This window comes from Anser anser (genome assembly GCF_964211835.1).
Source record: "Anser anser genome assembly, chromosome: 10".
Classification (NCBI taxonomy): domain Eukaryota; kingdom Metazoa; phylum Chordata; class Aves; order Anseriformes; family Anatidae; genus Anser; species Anser anser.
The window spans coordinates 10,973,270-10,987,820 of record NC_139730.1 but is presented as its reverse complement, the minus strand read 5'-3'; the positions used below and the strand labels follow the sequence as shown (position 1 = coordinate 10,987,820).

General features: G+C 38.7%; 1 protein-coding gene across 1 annotated transcript; it reads right to left on the bottom strand.

Moving 5' to 3' along the window:
• Positions 1 to 11,862: 11,862 nt before the first annotated feature.
• Positions 11,863 to 13,082, bottom strand: LOC310904774 (olfactory receptor 11L1-like; the record flags this gene model as incomplete). The annotated part of the gene is made up of 1 exon (XM_083849946.1): positions 11,863 to 13,082. The coding sequence occupies one exon, from the start codon at positions 13,080 to 13,082 to the stop codon at positions 12,144 to 12,146; it is 939 nt and encodes a 312-aa protein (XP_083706072.1). The 3' UTR covers positions 11,863 to 12,143.
• Between the last annotated feature and the right edge of the window lie 1,469 nt (positions 13,083 to 14,551).

The window sequence follows — 14,551 nt, the reverse complement described above, 5'->3', positions numbered from 1 at the left end:
TCTGATGCTTGCTTTCTGCCAGAGGGGTTTACCAAATAACAGATAACTGTATTTTCTATCAGAGAACTTCCAACAAATATTTCCTATACTAATACACTTTTCTAAACAAAATTTGCTATTACACTATCTAATACATGAGAGAAGATTAAGCAGGAAAAGCAGTAATCCAAAATGCAATCTTTCCTCATCTGAGATGGTTGTTTCAGTTATGGTTCACATAACTGAAGAGAGATGTTACAAACTGAACTCATATATGATGCAACTACATTTTAGAGGTGGTTTCAGCTTAGGAGGTAGTCTAGAAAGCTATCTTTGCCAATGATTGAGATGGACCGTATTTATACCTTTCTTTGGTAACTTGTAGAGTTCAGACTCAAGTTCTTAGAACCAAGTATCCTCATCCATTTTGCATCTTCAACGTCTGAAGAAGCAGAACTACACTATGACTGAGTTCCCACTTCTTCCACCTCGGTCCTTTGCTTTAGTTTGTCTCTAAAGAGACGGATTACTCCTGAGTTCAGGCAGAATCAAGCCGTACTTTTGGCACTCAGGGATATCAGATCAAAGTGTGAGCTTTATCCCAGGGCTATCATGACAATATGTAAACCTCAAAGAGCTTCACAGTATATAATGTATGTTCTACAACACAGCAATGTTTTTTGTTTGTTTGTTTTTGTTTAAAAAACCTGTCAGGCATTCCAGAAAATGTCAAATTAAACTATATTTTGCTCAACCATTCCTATTTTGAAAGCTATCATGAAAAAACGAACAGAATGGTACGGTGAGAGAGTTAGGTCAGCAGAGTAAAATTGATTTTGCAATTTGATATCAAAGGTCTATACCCTTTCAGTCTTCTGCAACATTGATAATACTAGTCAACACATGCAGACTGTCATTTGAAACCCATTAGGAGAAATTTTGTAGTGTTATTCATTTGGGTTATATTGGATGTAATAGCGTTACTTTTACATTTATATTATCCCCCACATCTATATAAGACTTTAACAAAAATCGTAGTACCATGACAATTTATCTTTTTCTTTGTGAATTTTAAAAAATCCTGCAGATTAGTTGTAGCAGAAAGTAGGTAAGACAGTGGACACTAGCACCTTTAATAGCAAATTCATTCTACCTGTCTCAGACATACATTCTGAGTCACTCCTGGAATGGGCAGGCTGATTTCTTTGGCTATACAAAGAGTCTAAATACTGAACATGAACAGATGACAAATGGAAAATTGAAGTCAGATGAAATTGATTCCATATCTACCTTTAAATTTTAGCAAAAGTTTCGGATTTTTTTTTCTTTAACTATATTTTTAATAGATTGACTTTGTTATTTCATACAAAAGGCAAACAAAACCAGTCCATTAAATGTAAAGAAACTAAAAATCTAAAGAAACTATCCATAAACAAATAAAAACCTCTTAAGAATGAATATAAACTGCTGGTTTTTTACTCATTTTTCACTGATGGCAATAGCAGTAGTGGAATGCTGAGCTGCTTTGAATCACAAGCATGGTGTGCATCGTCATTCAAAACTTCTGCAGAGTTAAACTGAAAAGAGCTTTGCTAAGTGTACAGAGCCATAGCAGGCTTACACTAGATTTTTTTATTTTTTATTTTTTTTTACATACACATGCAGGGACATGATTATGTGCTGTTTTGTCCTGCCACTGTCTCATGGTACTGGGAAAAAAAATTGCACCTTTACTGAATTATTTCTTTTGGGATTTATGTACACACCAAAGGAATAACTTATTTTCTTAGGATTTCTTTACCTGTTTCAAATTCTTGTATCCTCTCCCTGGAAAGTATACTAAAATGTATAGAATGAGTAGGTTAGTACAAAATACCATAATGGAATAATAATAAAATTATGTCCATACATGTATATTCCTAAATCCATAGAAAAGAGAAAAATAACAGTGAACTGACCTACCCCTAATATTGAAATCATGAACAAATTAAAAATGAGTAGACAAATTGACAGAGACACACATAACTGTGGAGATTGAACTAAAGAGTATACATTAAATTGATACAGTTCCTTCCTCTTTACTACTTCTTGTATTAATAGAACTGTTAGAAATTATAAGATAATGTTTCTAAAAAGACAATATAAAAAATCTTGAAGTTCTCTCTCTTGTCTCTGATCTACTTATCTAGTCTTCATCCTCCCTCCCAATCTCTGTGTCTTTAAGTCTAACATTGTACTTAAAAACATGCAATACAGTTTACCACAGGAAAATAAATGCTTCTCCTGGCTCCTGGTTATGTACTGTAGAAGAGTCTGTTATACACTTCTTTTATAGCTCCTCTTTTTTCATATGCTCGACTCTGAATTCTTAGCCTTACTTTGGGAAGCTTAAATATTTCCTGACTTCCTCTGGGAAGATTATCTCTTGTGTATGAAACTGTTAATATTTCAGGCCAGGAGCTAATGAGTTTTTTTCAAGACAGGAAAAATAATAATAGGCTATTAGTTAGTTTTTTATATTCCCAGTGTTGCATATTATAATTCCTTTCATTAGACATTCTGTTTTGAAGACTGCTGTGGTATCTGTATGATACCAGAAAAATTAATTTAGTGATACTGGAAACACAAACTGCCTGGTAAGTAATTTTGAGACCAAGAGAAATCATCATATGTTGGATGTTTTGGCTGAAAAAAAGAAGTCAATTAAAAGCAGTGATAATTAGGATTACAAGCATCCCTCCCAAATAATCTGAAACTAACTTCACATTGTGGATCTTTTTATTGATGATCTCTTGTATAAATGGTGGACTCTCATAATCTTTGGTGCCTACAACACAAACAGATGAGACAGCTACTCAATGCTCCAGTATCTTAATGTCCATGTACAGTTCATATAGGAATGTGTAATCATACACAGTGATTGCTCACCTTTATGTCAGGTGTTTAGCTGAGAGTGAAATGAATCATGTCCCGGTAATTCATTTTTACTTCATATTTGGAAGAACTAGAGAAGTTGCTTAGGTATTGGTGCCCATAATCTGGATATCTAAGTAGGAACAGATGCATCCCATCTGAAAGAAATACTATACCTCAGCAGTAAAAAAGAGGTGACATAGCTTCCTTTCTTTTTTCTTTTTTTTCCCCTAAAAATCCTCTTTCTGCTTTTTATAAAAAGACTTTTAGCCTGTGCTTGACTTTCTGTAATTGTGTATATTTTGCTTAGAGTGCCCTAGAAAACAGTTATTGATTTTTATCCCCTTTTAGCACCTTTGCAACTGTGGTCAGACAGTCATCCATGGGTTTACCACAATTTATGCAACTGAGATAACATGTTTGTGGTGGAATGACTTTCAGGACAAGTGGTGTTTTTCAGTAGTCTCTGTTTCCTATTAAGCATGATGCAAGGATGGATTATAACATCACATGTATCAGAATAAAAGTTTGCATTATTGAAACCCTGGATAGAAAAAAAAAAAGATATGTCAATGAGCACCTATTCAGCCATGCTTTCCTCCAAAATTTCCTGGTTTTGTGGAGAATCTGTGATACTACTACTACACGACAAATAAATCAAGAAGATTCTCCAGATATCTTTTCTCTTTATTGTCAATTTTAACTTGTTTCACAAAGCTTTCATTAATCTATAGTTTAAAAGAATGTATTGTAATTAAAACTTCTTAACTAAACAGAAAATTTTTTTATTCCTAAATCTGAAATCAAATTCTTAAATATTAATTCATTGAATTCTGAATAACTTCTAGGTAGATGGGTAGATGAATATTCATGTATGTAGGTGGATAGACGTAAAAAGGAAATGGCAGATGATTTTTTTCCTTTAATGTGTTTAAAATCTCTCTTATACAACACTGTCTCCCCCTGAGTCTACTTCAGTCGTGTAGGCACACACAAAGTTCCTACCCCTAGAAACCCCCAAACTCTACAGTCTCTTTGGCAGCTGGGTCTCCAGCAGTCATTGCCTCCCATAGTCTGACACTTAGATGTACACACACATAAAGGCATGTTTGTTAACCTATGAAGATCTTCTTGGATAACTTAGCACACCTAAAAAAGTCACTTAAGTAATAAAAAAAAAAAAAAAAAAATTTAAAAAACAACACTTTTGTGCTATCTAAGATCTATGGAATCAACATCCTTTGTTTTGTTCCCTGTCTCAAGCCAAGCCAGACTTCTGTCCCTGTATTTTGGAATTGCCTGCTTCTGTGCTCTGAATTAAAAATGACCAGCACTGATGAACCCCATCACTGTGTAGGTTGCCTTTCTGGGCTATAAACAGAAGTGTCTGTCTCCAGGTCAGTTTCCTTTATATAAACCTCCAGCTATATGTTTTCCCTCAAAGGCTTGGAAAGCTACGGTCTTTACCTCTGTCTTCTGTATTATAATGCCTGGGCTGATCAGCTGGGAAAGTATCAGCCCCTAAATATGAGCATTCAAGTCCTTGTTCAGGAGAAAGCTTAGCTGATTCTTGGCCATGCAACACATTTGCAGACTTGATGAAAGAACTGCAACACCAAATACCATGCATGCACCAAATACTATCCAGTAGGATAGCTTGAAAAACTGGCTCTCCGAAAACAGATTTAAGATTAGAGGATGAAGGGCTATCAATCACTGGATTTTTTATTCTAGGAATTACCTGGAAAAGGTAATGAGAGGCAATACCAAACAATGTGGCCTTCACATCTGCCCTGGAAAATGATGTACTCCTGCCTTCCTAGGCCTACTAGCAAAGTCTATGTTTCTGCAGTCTCTTCTCAGGCACAAAACAGTCTATCATGCCCTCAGCTGGAAGGAGCCATGCACACTTGGGAAACTACTGAAATACTTGCTTTTGAAGGCTTCTGGGTAGACTACAGACTCTGGAAACAGGACACTGCAGCTAAAGATGGACTCAGAGGATATGGAAAGCCAAGGAGCTAGGCAGTGCTATTGCTATACCTTTGTGAATGTGGTGGCTAATGCCTGAAGCAGAAAATGTCTTCCTCTCCCTTCTCCCCCTGTGGAATAATTGCCTGAGGTGACTTAGAAATTAAACTTATATTCACATTTTAAAGAAAAAGTACAACATTGAAGAAGCTTCCAGAGTGAAGTGTAGCTGCTCTACACAGAAGTTCTCTAGGCCTCCAACCTCAGATATTGATCACACTGGGGGAACTTGTGTGACTCTAAGAGGAACAGTATGGAGTGTGGAGTGGAGTGGAGACAGCACAGCCAGGCTCTGTGGTAAGAACTTGATTGTTCTTGTTGTAGAATATTGCCAGGCTTGTTGGCGTTGAAATACCCAGTGACTGTAAATCAGCAGAGGATTGCTGAGACTGTGTTTGAGCAGAAATGTGGTTTAATTAACATGCAGGAATGTGATTTAATTAACATGCAGGAATGTGAATTGATTAACAAGCATATCTCGTTCATCTGGCCAAAGTACAGGACAGTTGTTGGAGATTCGCAATTGAACAATGGGCCTGGGAACATCGAACTGTTGACTGCAACTCCTTGGAAATGGCCATCCAGACTATTCCTTATCCACATCCATCTAATCCTTGTGTCTCTAATTCAGATACAAGGATGTAGTGAGGGACTGTATCAAAGGCTGAATGAAGATGAAGTACACATTTTCAGCTGACATGAGTGCATCTCCTTCTCTTACTGCGCATACCTTCACTGGGCTGCTGAGTTAATAAGCAGGTCTTCGACTGATATGGAGTTAATTTTCTTATGCATGAGGTATCTTTCAAATTACTGCAAGTGGAGAAAAGGGGGGTAAATCTGAGGCACAGCTCATTTCATCTGTCTCAGATACCTATTGTTGATTATAGTCTTACTCCTAATAGCTAGTAGTAGAGTCAATATATGTATGTTTTCTGTTGTTTCTTGTTTTACTGCTACTTGCACCCCTTATTTTATCAGTGCATGAATGCTAAATCTCTTCATGGATCCCTTCTGGCATGTTCCTGAATAAAACTCAAATGTATTTTACTGGTGTCATAATTCCAGAGATATTTTGATTAACAAGGGTAGGACCACACCCTGTCTTTCCCATCTTGGTTTAGTCTTCCAAAATTATATATCAAAGCCCTATACCTTTATTCCACTTATTTTTCTATCTAAACAATAAGCATGGGGTGATACATTACAAGCTATGAATTTGAGTATGCACTCGAAGCATTGCTGCTTGGAGCAGATCTCAAGTACAGTGTAAAGAAAAGTAACTGAGAAAAGAACATGTTAGATTAGCTTCATCCTAATATTGTATCATATAACACTATTTGAGCAAGTCAACTGAGGTTCAGTTGCCAAAAATGGACAGTTCAGATATCCAGTTTTCCTTACCAAATAAATATTCTTGTTGTAAACGAGATGCATTAGGCTTTAGCTTTTGTGATGTTGTATATATCTCCAGGAGTTATGAAGAAAAATTGGTGACTAGTGTACATTGAACTGGATGAATACCCTTAAAATGATAGTTGTATATGATCAAGTTTAAAGATTCTAGACTATTTTTATCTTAATATACTTTGTATCTTTGTAGATGACAGAGTCTGTGGGACCCTCCATAGATCTGTAGAGGACCCTTCAAGTACTGACACTAGGACCCTCACTCATTCCAGAAGCTGACACTAAAGTTCTCAATCACTGGCTTACTGACTTGAATAGCAAGCACTAAATTCACTCACACTGTCCCGTTCAGTAGCTGACACTTATCCTTTCAAATCAGACACACACACACATATATGCCTACAGTCACACCAATTCCAGTCCCAGTACCTGGTTTGGGAACATACACTTCTCCCACCCCAGTGGCTTGGAGTAGGGAACTCCACTTGCTCCAGTAGCTGGCACTGAGACCCCCACTTGCTCCAGCAGCTGGCACCACAGGCCAAGGGTGCCAGCACCACAGGCCACTGGGATGACTCCAGTTGCTGGCAGCCAGTTCCCTCACACCAATACCCCCAGCAGCTGGCACTCTGGGCTCAAAGTCTGTAGGACCCTTTCAGATCCAGAGAGCTCTGACCCCTCCAATTCCTGAATAGGACACCCGCTCGCTCCAGTACCTGGCACCAATTCCACTTTCACACACATAGGTCCCACCAGTAACTGTTTCTGAGACCCGTGCATTCATTCCAATACCCAGCACCACAGGCTGGGGTGCCCTTCCCCAACCTGACTGCAATATCTGACATTGAGGTTCACTCACCCATATCCCGGTCTTGGCAGTAGCTGGTGCTTAATCCTTACAGCTCATGGACATTTTGGAGAAAAAGTGCAAATATACAGAGAGATAATTAAGAAAAGATTTAATGAGAGGAAGATATAAGAAGATAGACTGTGGTGATCAGGTGCAGTGCTTGGCCAGAAAAGCATACTGACAGACCCCATTTTACATACAACCAGATTTTATATCCATTTGTTTTTTACCTATCCCACCTTTTGTTCTCCTGATCCCCCTTTTCCCTGAACTCCTCCTCCCCTACCCCCCCCCCCCCCCCCTCCCCCCCAGGTTTGTAGACCACTGCAGTTTCAGCACTCTCTCAGTTTGGGTATCCTTGGTTCACGATCTTATCAATTGCAAGGTTCATCCTTCCTGGAAATGGCACCTGTAGCTTCTTAGCTCACCAACTAGTGACTGAGGGGTCTTTTTCTTATGATTGTCTTCCACCTTAGAAGTTCTCTATCAGATAACCATTCTGGAACAAACATTCCTACATTGTCATGTGCTCTCATAAATCAGGGTGACTGACCAGACTTGATTCCCATCATTGCCTCCCTTTTTCTTTTCCCTTGTTGCCTTGGAAAAAGGGCCCTTGACCAAATACCCTTAAAGAAGCAGACACTCTTGTTCTACATACCCTTACATAAAGAACTCCAGTGCCCTCAGCTGTTCCACAGAATTCTTGTTTTCTTCATCAGCTTCATTGCCCTTCTCTGAATGCGTTCCAGCAAATCAATGTCTTCCTTGTAGTGGATCAGCACCCATCTCTGTCCATCCTGCTCAGATTCTGAGGGACTGTTCCATGTATGGAGGCACCGATTATGTTTTCATGGCTGAAGAACACGCATCCATTTCTGGAAAGCTAAGGGAATGGTCTGTGGCAAGTGGAAGTTTAGGGGTTGCAGGGGCAGTCTACAAAGCACCACTGAAATAATGGGGTCTGATGGGGTGGGAAATTGGCCTGGGGCAGGCAAAGCTCTGTGTGGAGAATCTGGCTACCATCTCTGTGAGGCTGGACTGCTGGGGGCCTGCAGGTTAGGCTAGAGGTGTATCGGGAAAACTGAGTCTGAGGGCTCTGTTTTACGACTGAGCAGCAGTGCTTGAGGCGGGGGAACACAGGGGAGGAGGGTAGTCCCACAGCTGGGATAGCAGTGATGTGTAGGCCAGACGGATACCGTGTGGGTGTAGGAGATATGGGACAGGAGTCACAGTGATTGTAGTTGAAGAGGAGCATCATTGGGCCATACTGTGACAGGGAGGTCTGTCCCTTTCACAGACCCTTGGCTGCTTTTTTCCTGCAGCAGCAGGGCAAGCAGGAAGAGATCTTTGCTCAGACACCTTTACTGTGCTGCCTCTGCACCCTCTGAGGATCCTGGGAGTGCAATCTCCTCTTCATGCTCCATGCTGATCAGAAAGAAACCTCAGGCAGGCAAGGGCTGCAAAGGTTGAGCATCCTTGCTCCTTTCTTTGACAGGACACCTCACAGGGGCTGCTTCATGAAAGCATTTTTTCCTTCCTTTCTTCACCTGTAACCATGCTCTGTTTTTCTGCTCTAATCAGCTCCTCCCTGGAGGGCCATTTGGATCTCCTGTAACAGCTCTATCTCTAACAGCCTCAGAAGGCCCCATTAAAACTTCACGAAACTTTACTCCTGTGTTTGACCTTCACACAGTATTTTTCTCACAAGGTCTTGGTAGAGTAAGGACAGTATAAGCTTACTCTTACTTCTGATTCTTTAAGTAATCAGAAGGTATCTAATAGGAGAAATCATCTTTGAGGAAGTGTTTTGCTAGACTTTGCAATTTTCAATGAACAAATAATGTAACTAGGCTTCTCTTGTTTCTCATATTTAAGACTAACAAAGTTAAATTAATTAACTTCAAAAACTCATCATCTTTCAGTCTTTGTGGTCAAATATCTTGTGGACAGTCTCTGGTTACTTTTTTTCGTTAGTGGCTCTTGTAACGTCTTCCTTCTCACCAACCCTTCCCACAGCAGAAGTAAAACTGCATTGCAACTCCTGTGTGAGCTTCAGTGTCCTCTGCTGCTTTTCTTGTGAAATTGACTGGACATGCAATCAGGATGATTGATCTTTGTAGTTGCCAGAACTTCTATAATTTAGAAAATGATTTTATTTATAAGGATTTTATAGTGTTTTGAAGATGACTTTTCAATTATTTTCACGTGACTGGAAAATGTACCAACACAGCAAACACTGGTCACATAGCTACAGATTGACAAATGATGACAAAGTGCACAGACAGATAGATGTGGGTACATTAAGATGAGCAGAAAGATGATTAGAGATGGGAGTTAATGACAACAGTCTTTGTCAATGTTTGTTCAAGAATTAAAATAAACAAATATTTACATATATTGTGGTTGGAAAAAATATTGGTAAGTAGACAAACAAACAAATGCATATATTACTTTATAAAAGGAAAATTTGACAGAAGTATACTTATTACTTGATTAAAACATTATGAATATCTTAGTGTGATACTGAGACAAAGAAGTCATCAAGTACATCAGCCTCATCTCTTGTCACTGTGTTTTCCCCCACATCCAATAAAGGATAGAAATTCTCCTTAGTCCTCCTTTTCTTTGTTATGTCTTTATAAACATATTTTTTATTGTCTTTAACAGCAATAACCAGATTGAACTCCAGTTTGGCTTTGTCCCTTCTAATTTTGTCCCTGCACAGCCTCACGACATCTTTGTAGTCTGCCTGAGTGGCCCACTCCTTCTTCCAAAGATCCTAAACCCTCTTTTTCTTCCTGAACTCTAGACAAATCTGCCTGAAAATAATGAAATGACTGCTCTAATATCTACTTTATTTGCATTTTTTTGTAGTTGTACTATGATTCTGAGTCACTGTGCAAAAGAAAATTGTATGGAAAATCACAGAATGATGTAGTTGGGAAGGGATCTCTTGAACATGCACTGGAACAGACTGTGCACTCTCTGCCCTTGAGCATGTCAACACTTGATAAGAACCAGCCTAGAACAACCTGTTCTGACTTCATAGCTGACTACTTTGGACAAAAGGTTGGACTAGAGACTGCCCAAGGTCTCTGCCTATCTGAATTATCCTATGAACCTATGATTTGTTAATTTCTGTGTCAGACCAGAGTAGTTAATCATTCAGGTGTTGCATATAGGTGGCTGACAAACAGAAAGGAATGCAAAGAAAATTAATTCCATAGTTTTGAATTAGAGAACGAAGGCATCTACTTGCATGCATACCCTTGAGAGCTTTTTGTGAAAACCTCCATTAAAGCAACCTTCAGATAAATGCAGGCTCCTTTTTTATCCTGTTCTCTGTCTACCAGCCCCAGATGGATATCTTGATCATCTTAAGGCATCTTAGACAGGAACTAAATTGAAATCCTAGTCAGTATCATCAGTCTTTATAGAGTGCCATTCATCTTATCTGAAGTGTATAGCTGGGAAGAAAATTAGCTGCCTAAAAACAGGCATTTATTGTCATTGTGAATGCCCTGCAGTGCCCTGAATGGCCTCCACCTGTAACTCTAAAAAGGGGTAGTCTCTGACTGATCCAGTGTTGAGTCTGCTAACCAAAAGATTTATTCTGAAGCATCTAATAAGTCACAAAGATATTACTAATGGTTTCTTTTTATGCACCTGATTTGCTATCCCCAATTAACTGTGATTTATCCTGACTTGATTAAGGTAATGCTCATAACTTCAGGTAGCTGAAGTCAGGCAAGGTTACTCTCACTGCTGTTTGCATTGAATATCTTGTGGCTATGGTGGTAGTCTTGCTATCAAGACTTTTGTGCAATTCTGTCCTTGGCACCTAAGCACATAGGGCTCCAGCCAGGGCAAGTGGAGAAGGCCAGGGTACAGACAATTTGATTGCTTCAGATGCAGACAATAGCAAGAACTCAATGGAGTGCTTGCTGTAGTGTCTTTCTTTAGCAGAACCATGGCAGCTGTATCTCTTAGGCTGTTCTGACTCTTTGCAGTCCCTATCTCTATGTACTAAGGACTTCTATGATTCTATGACTTCTAAACTTGTGAGTCCTCACACAGGCGTCCACATGCAGGGTAGATACCTAAGCTTTCATTTCTGTAAGTAGAGTTTCAGGGGACAAATCAGATGCATAAACATATGGGTCCAAGAATTTTAGGGTCCATAGGTGATTCAATGGAATAAAGCAGCTACTGTAGGAAGATGGCTTCTCCTATGGCTTCCGTGACATGACTCATAATCTCCTGCAGATGCCTTAAGTAGTCCGCACCTACTAATATAAGAGTATAATTTGATGTCTCAACACCTGAAATGTTCCTTTAAGGAGAAAAGAAAGGAATAGTATCCTTCAGTTAAACCATATTAACTACTCATAGCATTAAATTATTGTAAAAGAACAAAAGAAAATGTACTTTTCAGATACCTTTTCCTCATGACAGGCAATTACACTGTTTCTATTTATGTCAATATATTTGTTTCACATACCACACATGAAACACAGAAAAACTGCAGTGGCATTTATTCTGAATCAATAGACACACCAAAAATGGTCAAGAGAAAAATGAGCTAGCATCTACAGGCAATGAAACACATAAATAATACAGAAATTTTAACCTTTATTAGCACATATGAAACTTATGTATTTGTGCCTGTGCAGTAACAAGAATATAAAATGCAATTCAGATAGTAATTATAAAATTAATAAAAAGTAAATGAAATGCTGGGTAAATAGAGAGGGAAAAAGGAAAAAGAAAAAGAGGAAAGTGAAGCATGAGAAATATGCCAGGAATTATTCTGGTTAACAGTAATAACTGGCTTGAATTATTTTTTATAAAAACAGAAACAACTGTTACTGTAGTATGTTATTAAGATAACCTGCACTGCAATCAGAATATAACAAAGAACCTGGATAACAAGAGTCAGAGTTGAAGTCTCCCCAGCTTACAAAGCATGAAGACGATGGTGTCTGATGACTATTTTTTGCAATGCCTCTTTGAATCCTTTGTTTCTCAAGCCATAGATGACTGGATTCAGAAGGGGTGTCACCACTGTGTAGAGCACAGATACAGCCTTGCTGAGCTCTGAGGATAGGCGGTAGGTGGGACGGACATACATGGAAATCATTGTACCATAGTATATAGTCACAACCATGAGGTGTGAGCTACAGGTGGAGAAAGTCATTCTTTTTCCAGAAGTAGAGGGGATCTTTAGGATACTGAGGATTATAAGTAGGTATGAGACAAGAATCAACAGAAAGCAGCTGGAAAGAACCAGGAGAGAGAGGATGAAGATGACAGCTTCTGTTACAGTGGTGTCTGAGCATGACAGCTTCAACAGTGGAGAGATATCACAGAAGAAATGATCAATGAGGTTGCAACTGCAGAAATGCAATCTGGAGACCATCAGACAGGGGAGAAAACCAGTGAAGATACCAGTGATCCAGGAGCCCACAGCCAGACGAGTATAAGACTCAGCAGTCATAGCCACAATATAGTGCAGGGGTTCACAGACTGCAAGGTATCGGTCATATGCCATTGCTGCCAAGAGGTAGCACTCAGTGGCTCCCAGGGTAACGAAGTAGAAAAGCTGTGCCATGCACCCTGAGAAAGAGATGCTCTTCCTCTCTGCCAGTAGATTGGCCAGCATCTTGGGTACAATTGTGCTGATGTAACAGACCTCTAGGAAAGAGAGGTTCTTGAGAAATTTGTACATGGGTAAATGAAGTCGTGGCTCCAGTGTCACCACTGAAATAATAATGAAGTTTCCTAAAATGGTGAGAATATAAATAACCAAAAACACTATGAATAGCAGGATCTGGTACTGTGGGTTGCCGCTGAAACCCAGTAGCCTGAATTCCAGTACTGCTGTGTCATTTACCATCTTTTGGAAAAATACAGGGTTTGTCTGTTAAGGAAGTAATCAGTATCAGAATGTGATAATTTTAAGTACTGAAGTTGTTCTTTATAATGATTATGTTTCTCAAATAAACATTTTGGAGCAGTATCAAAGTCACTACTGATCTGACCTTCCATTCTGCCTTCTTTCCTTACATCCTGTTCTCTATCCATCCCAAGACAGATTTTTTAACATGTATTTCGTGAACTTCACACAGACAGATACAGAATGAATTGCAAATGGTCATGTAGACAGCCACTCTTCACACTTTCACATAAAGATATGTATCTTTTCATAAGGATATGTATAAAAAATTGCATAAGTAGATATAATAGATATCATTCATACTAATGCATGCTAAAAAACAGTACATAAACTTACACATATGAACTCAGACAGCAAAGATCTACTGTTCACTGAAAGAATTCATATACACAATCAACAGTAATTATTACATTTGTGATTTTTTTTTTAAAAATAATGATTTTAAAATACTCATATACATGGTCCTGTTCAAATACATCAAGGTAACACATAACACTTTCAGAATGCTTTGCTATGGCAGGATACAAACTTCCACACAGATTCAACAGCGGTAATATAATTTCTTGTTAAATACTGTGCATAAAGATAAAATTCCTGCCTCAGGAATGGAAACCATAGTGAATAAACTATTATTACAAGTTGATTAGACACAATGCAATTCATAAGAATAATCTCAATTTTCCATACCCATAATAAAGCAGATTCATATAGTACTTATCTACTCACTTACGTATGAACCACTACACGTAATATTGAATATGTGCCCGGTTTCTACTCAGACCTTTTCCAAACTACGAACACATTAGGTACTGATGAGGTTTCAGTTTGTGTTCAGGTCCTTCTCTCAGATTGGATTCGTCAGTAACTAACATGTTTCAGGTTGAGGCACACTTAATGACAGTACTGGAAAATCGATTACCTGATGAATTTAGTCGTCCTTTACTCTGTAGTTAGAGTTTTATTACCAATCTCCTACATTGACTACAACATCACGTTAGATAGAAACCCTTCTAGATTCAACTACCTTTTGGTCAGTCTTGACTTTTATGAAGACAGGCAGACACAGACAAAGGTGGAACTGTACCAAGCATTGATTTCAGTCTTTACTAAGCATCTCTAGGGAGTAATGCCATGGGTGGAGACACTCCGTAGAGCACCCTAGCTACTACTGCAAGGCTGATGACACATCTACAGCCTGTCAGTAGGAGGAAAACTCCCTTTGTAAAAAGTGCATCCAGAATTCACCAGAAACATTATAGACGTTTCAGCTAACCAAACCATGCTTTCTGAAAAAAGCTCAAATGTAGCAGCTCAAATAACTGTAAAATGAAATTCTATTGTGAAAAAGAAAATAATTTTGAAGTACATAAAAATAATTGAAGATTTTGCTCTGGGACATTTTCACAACA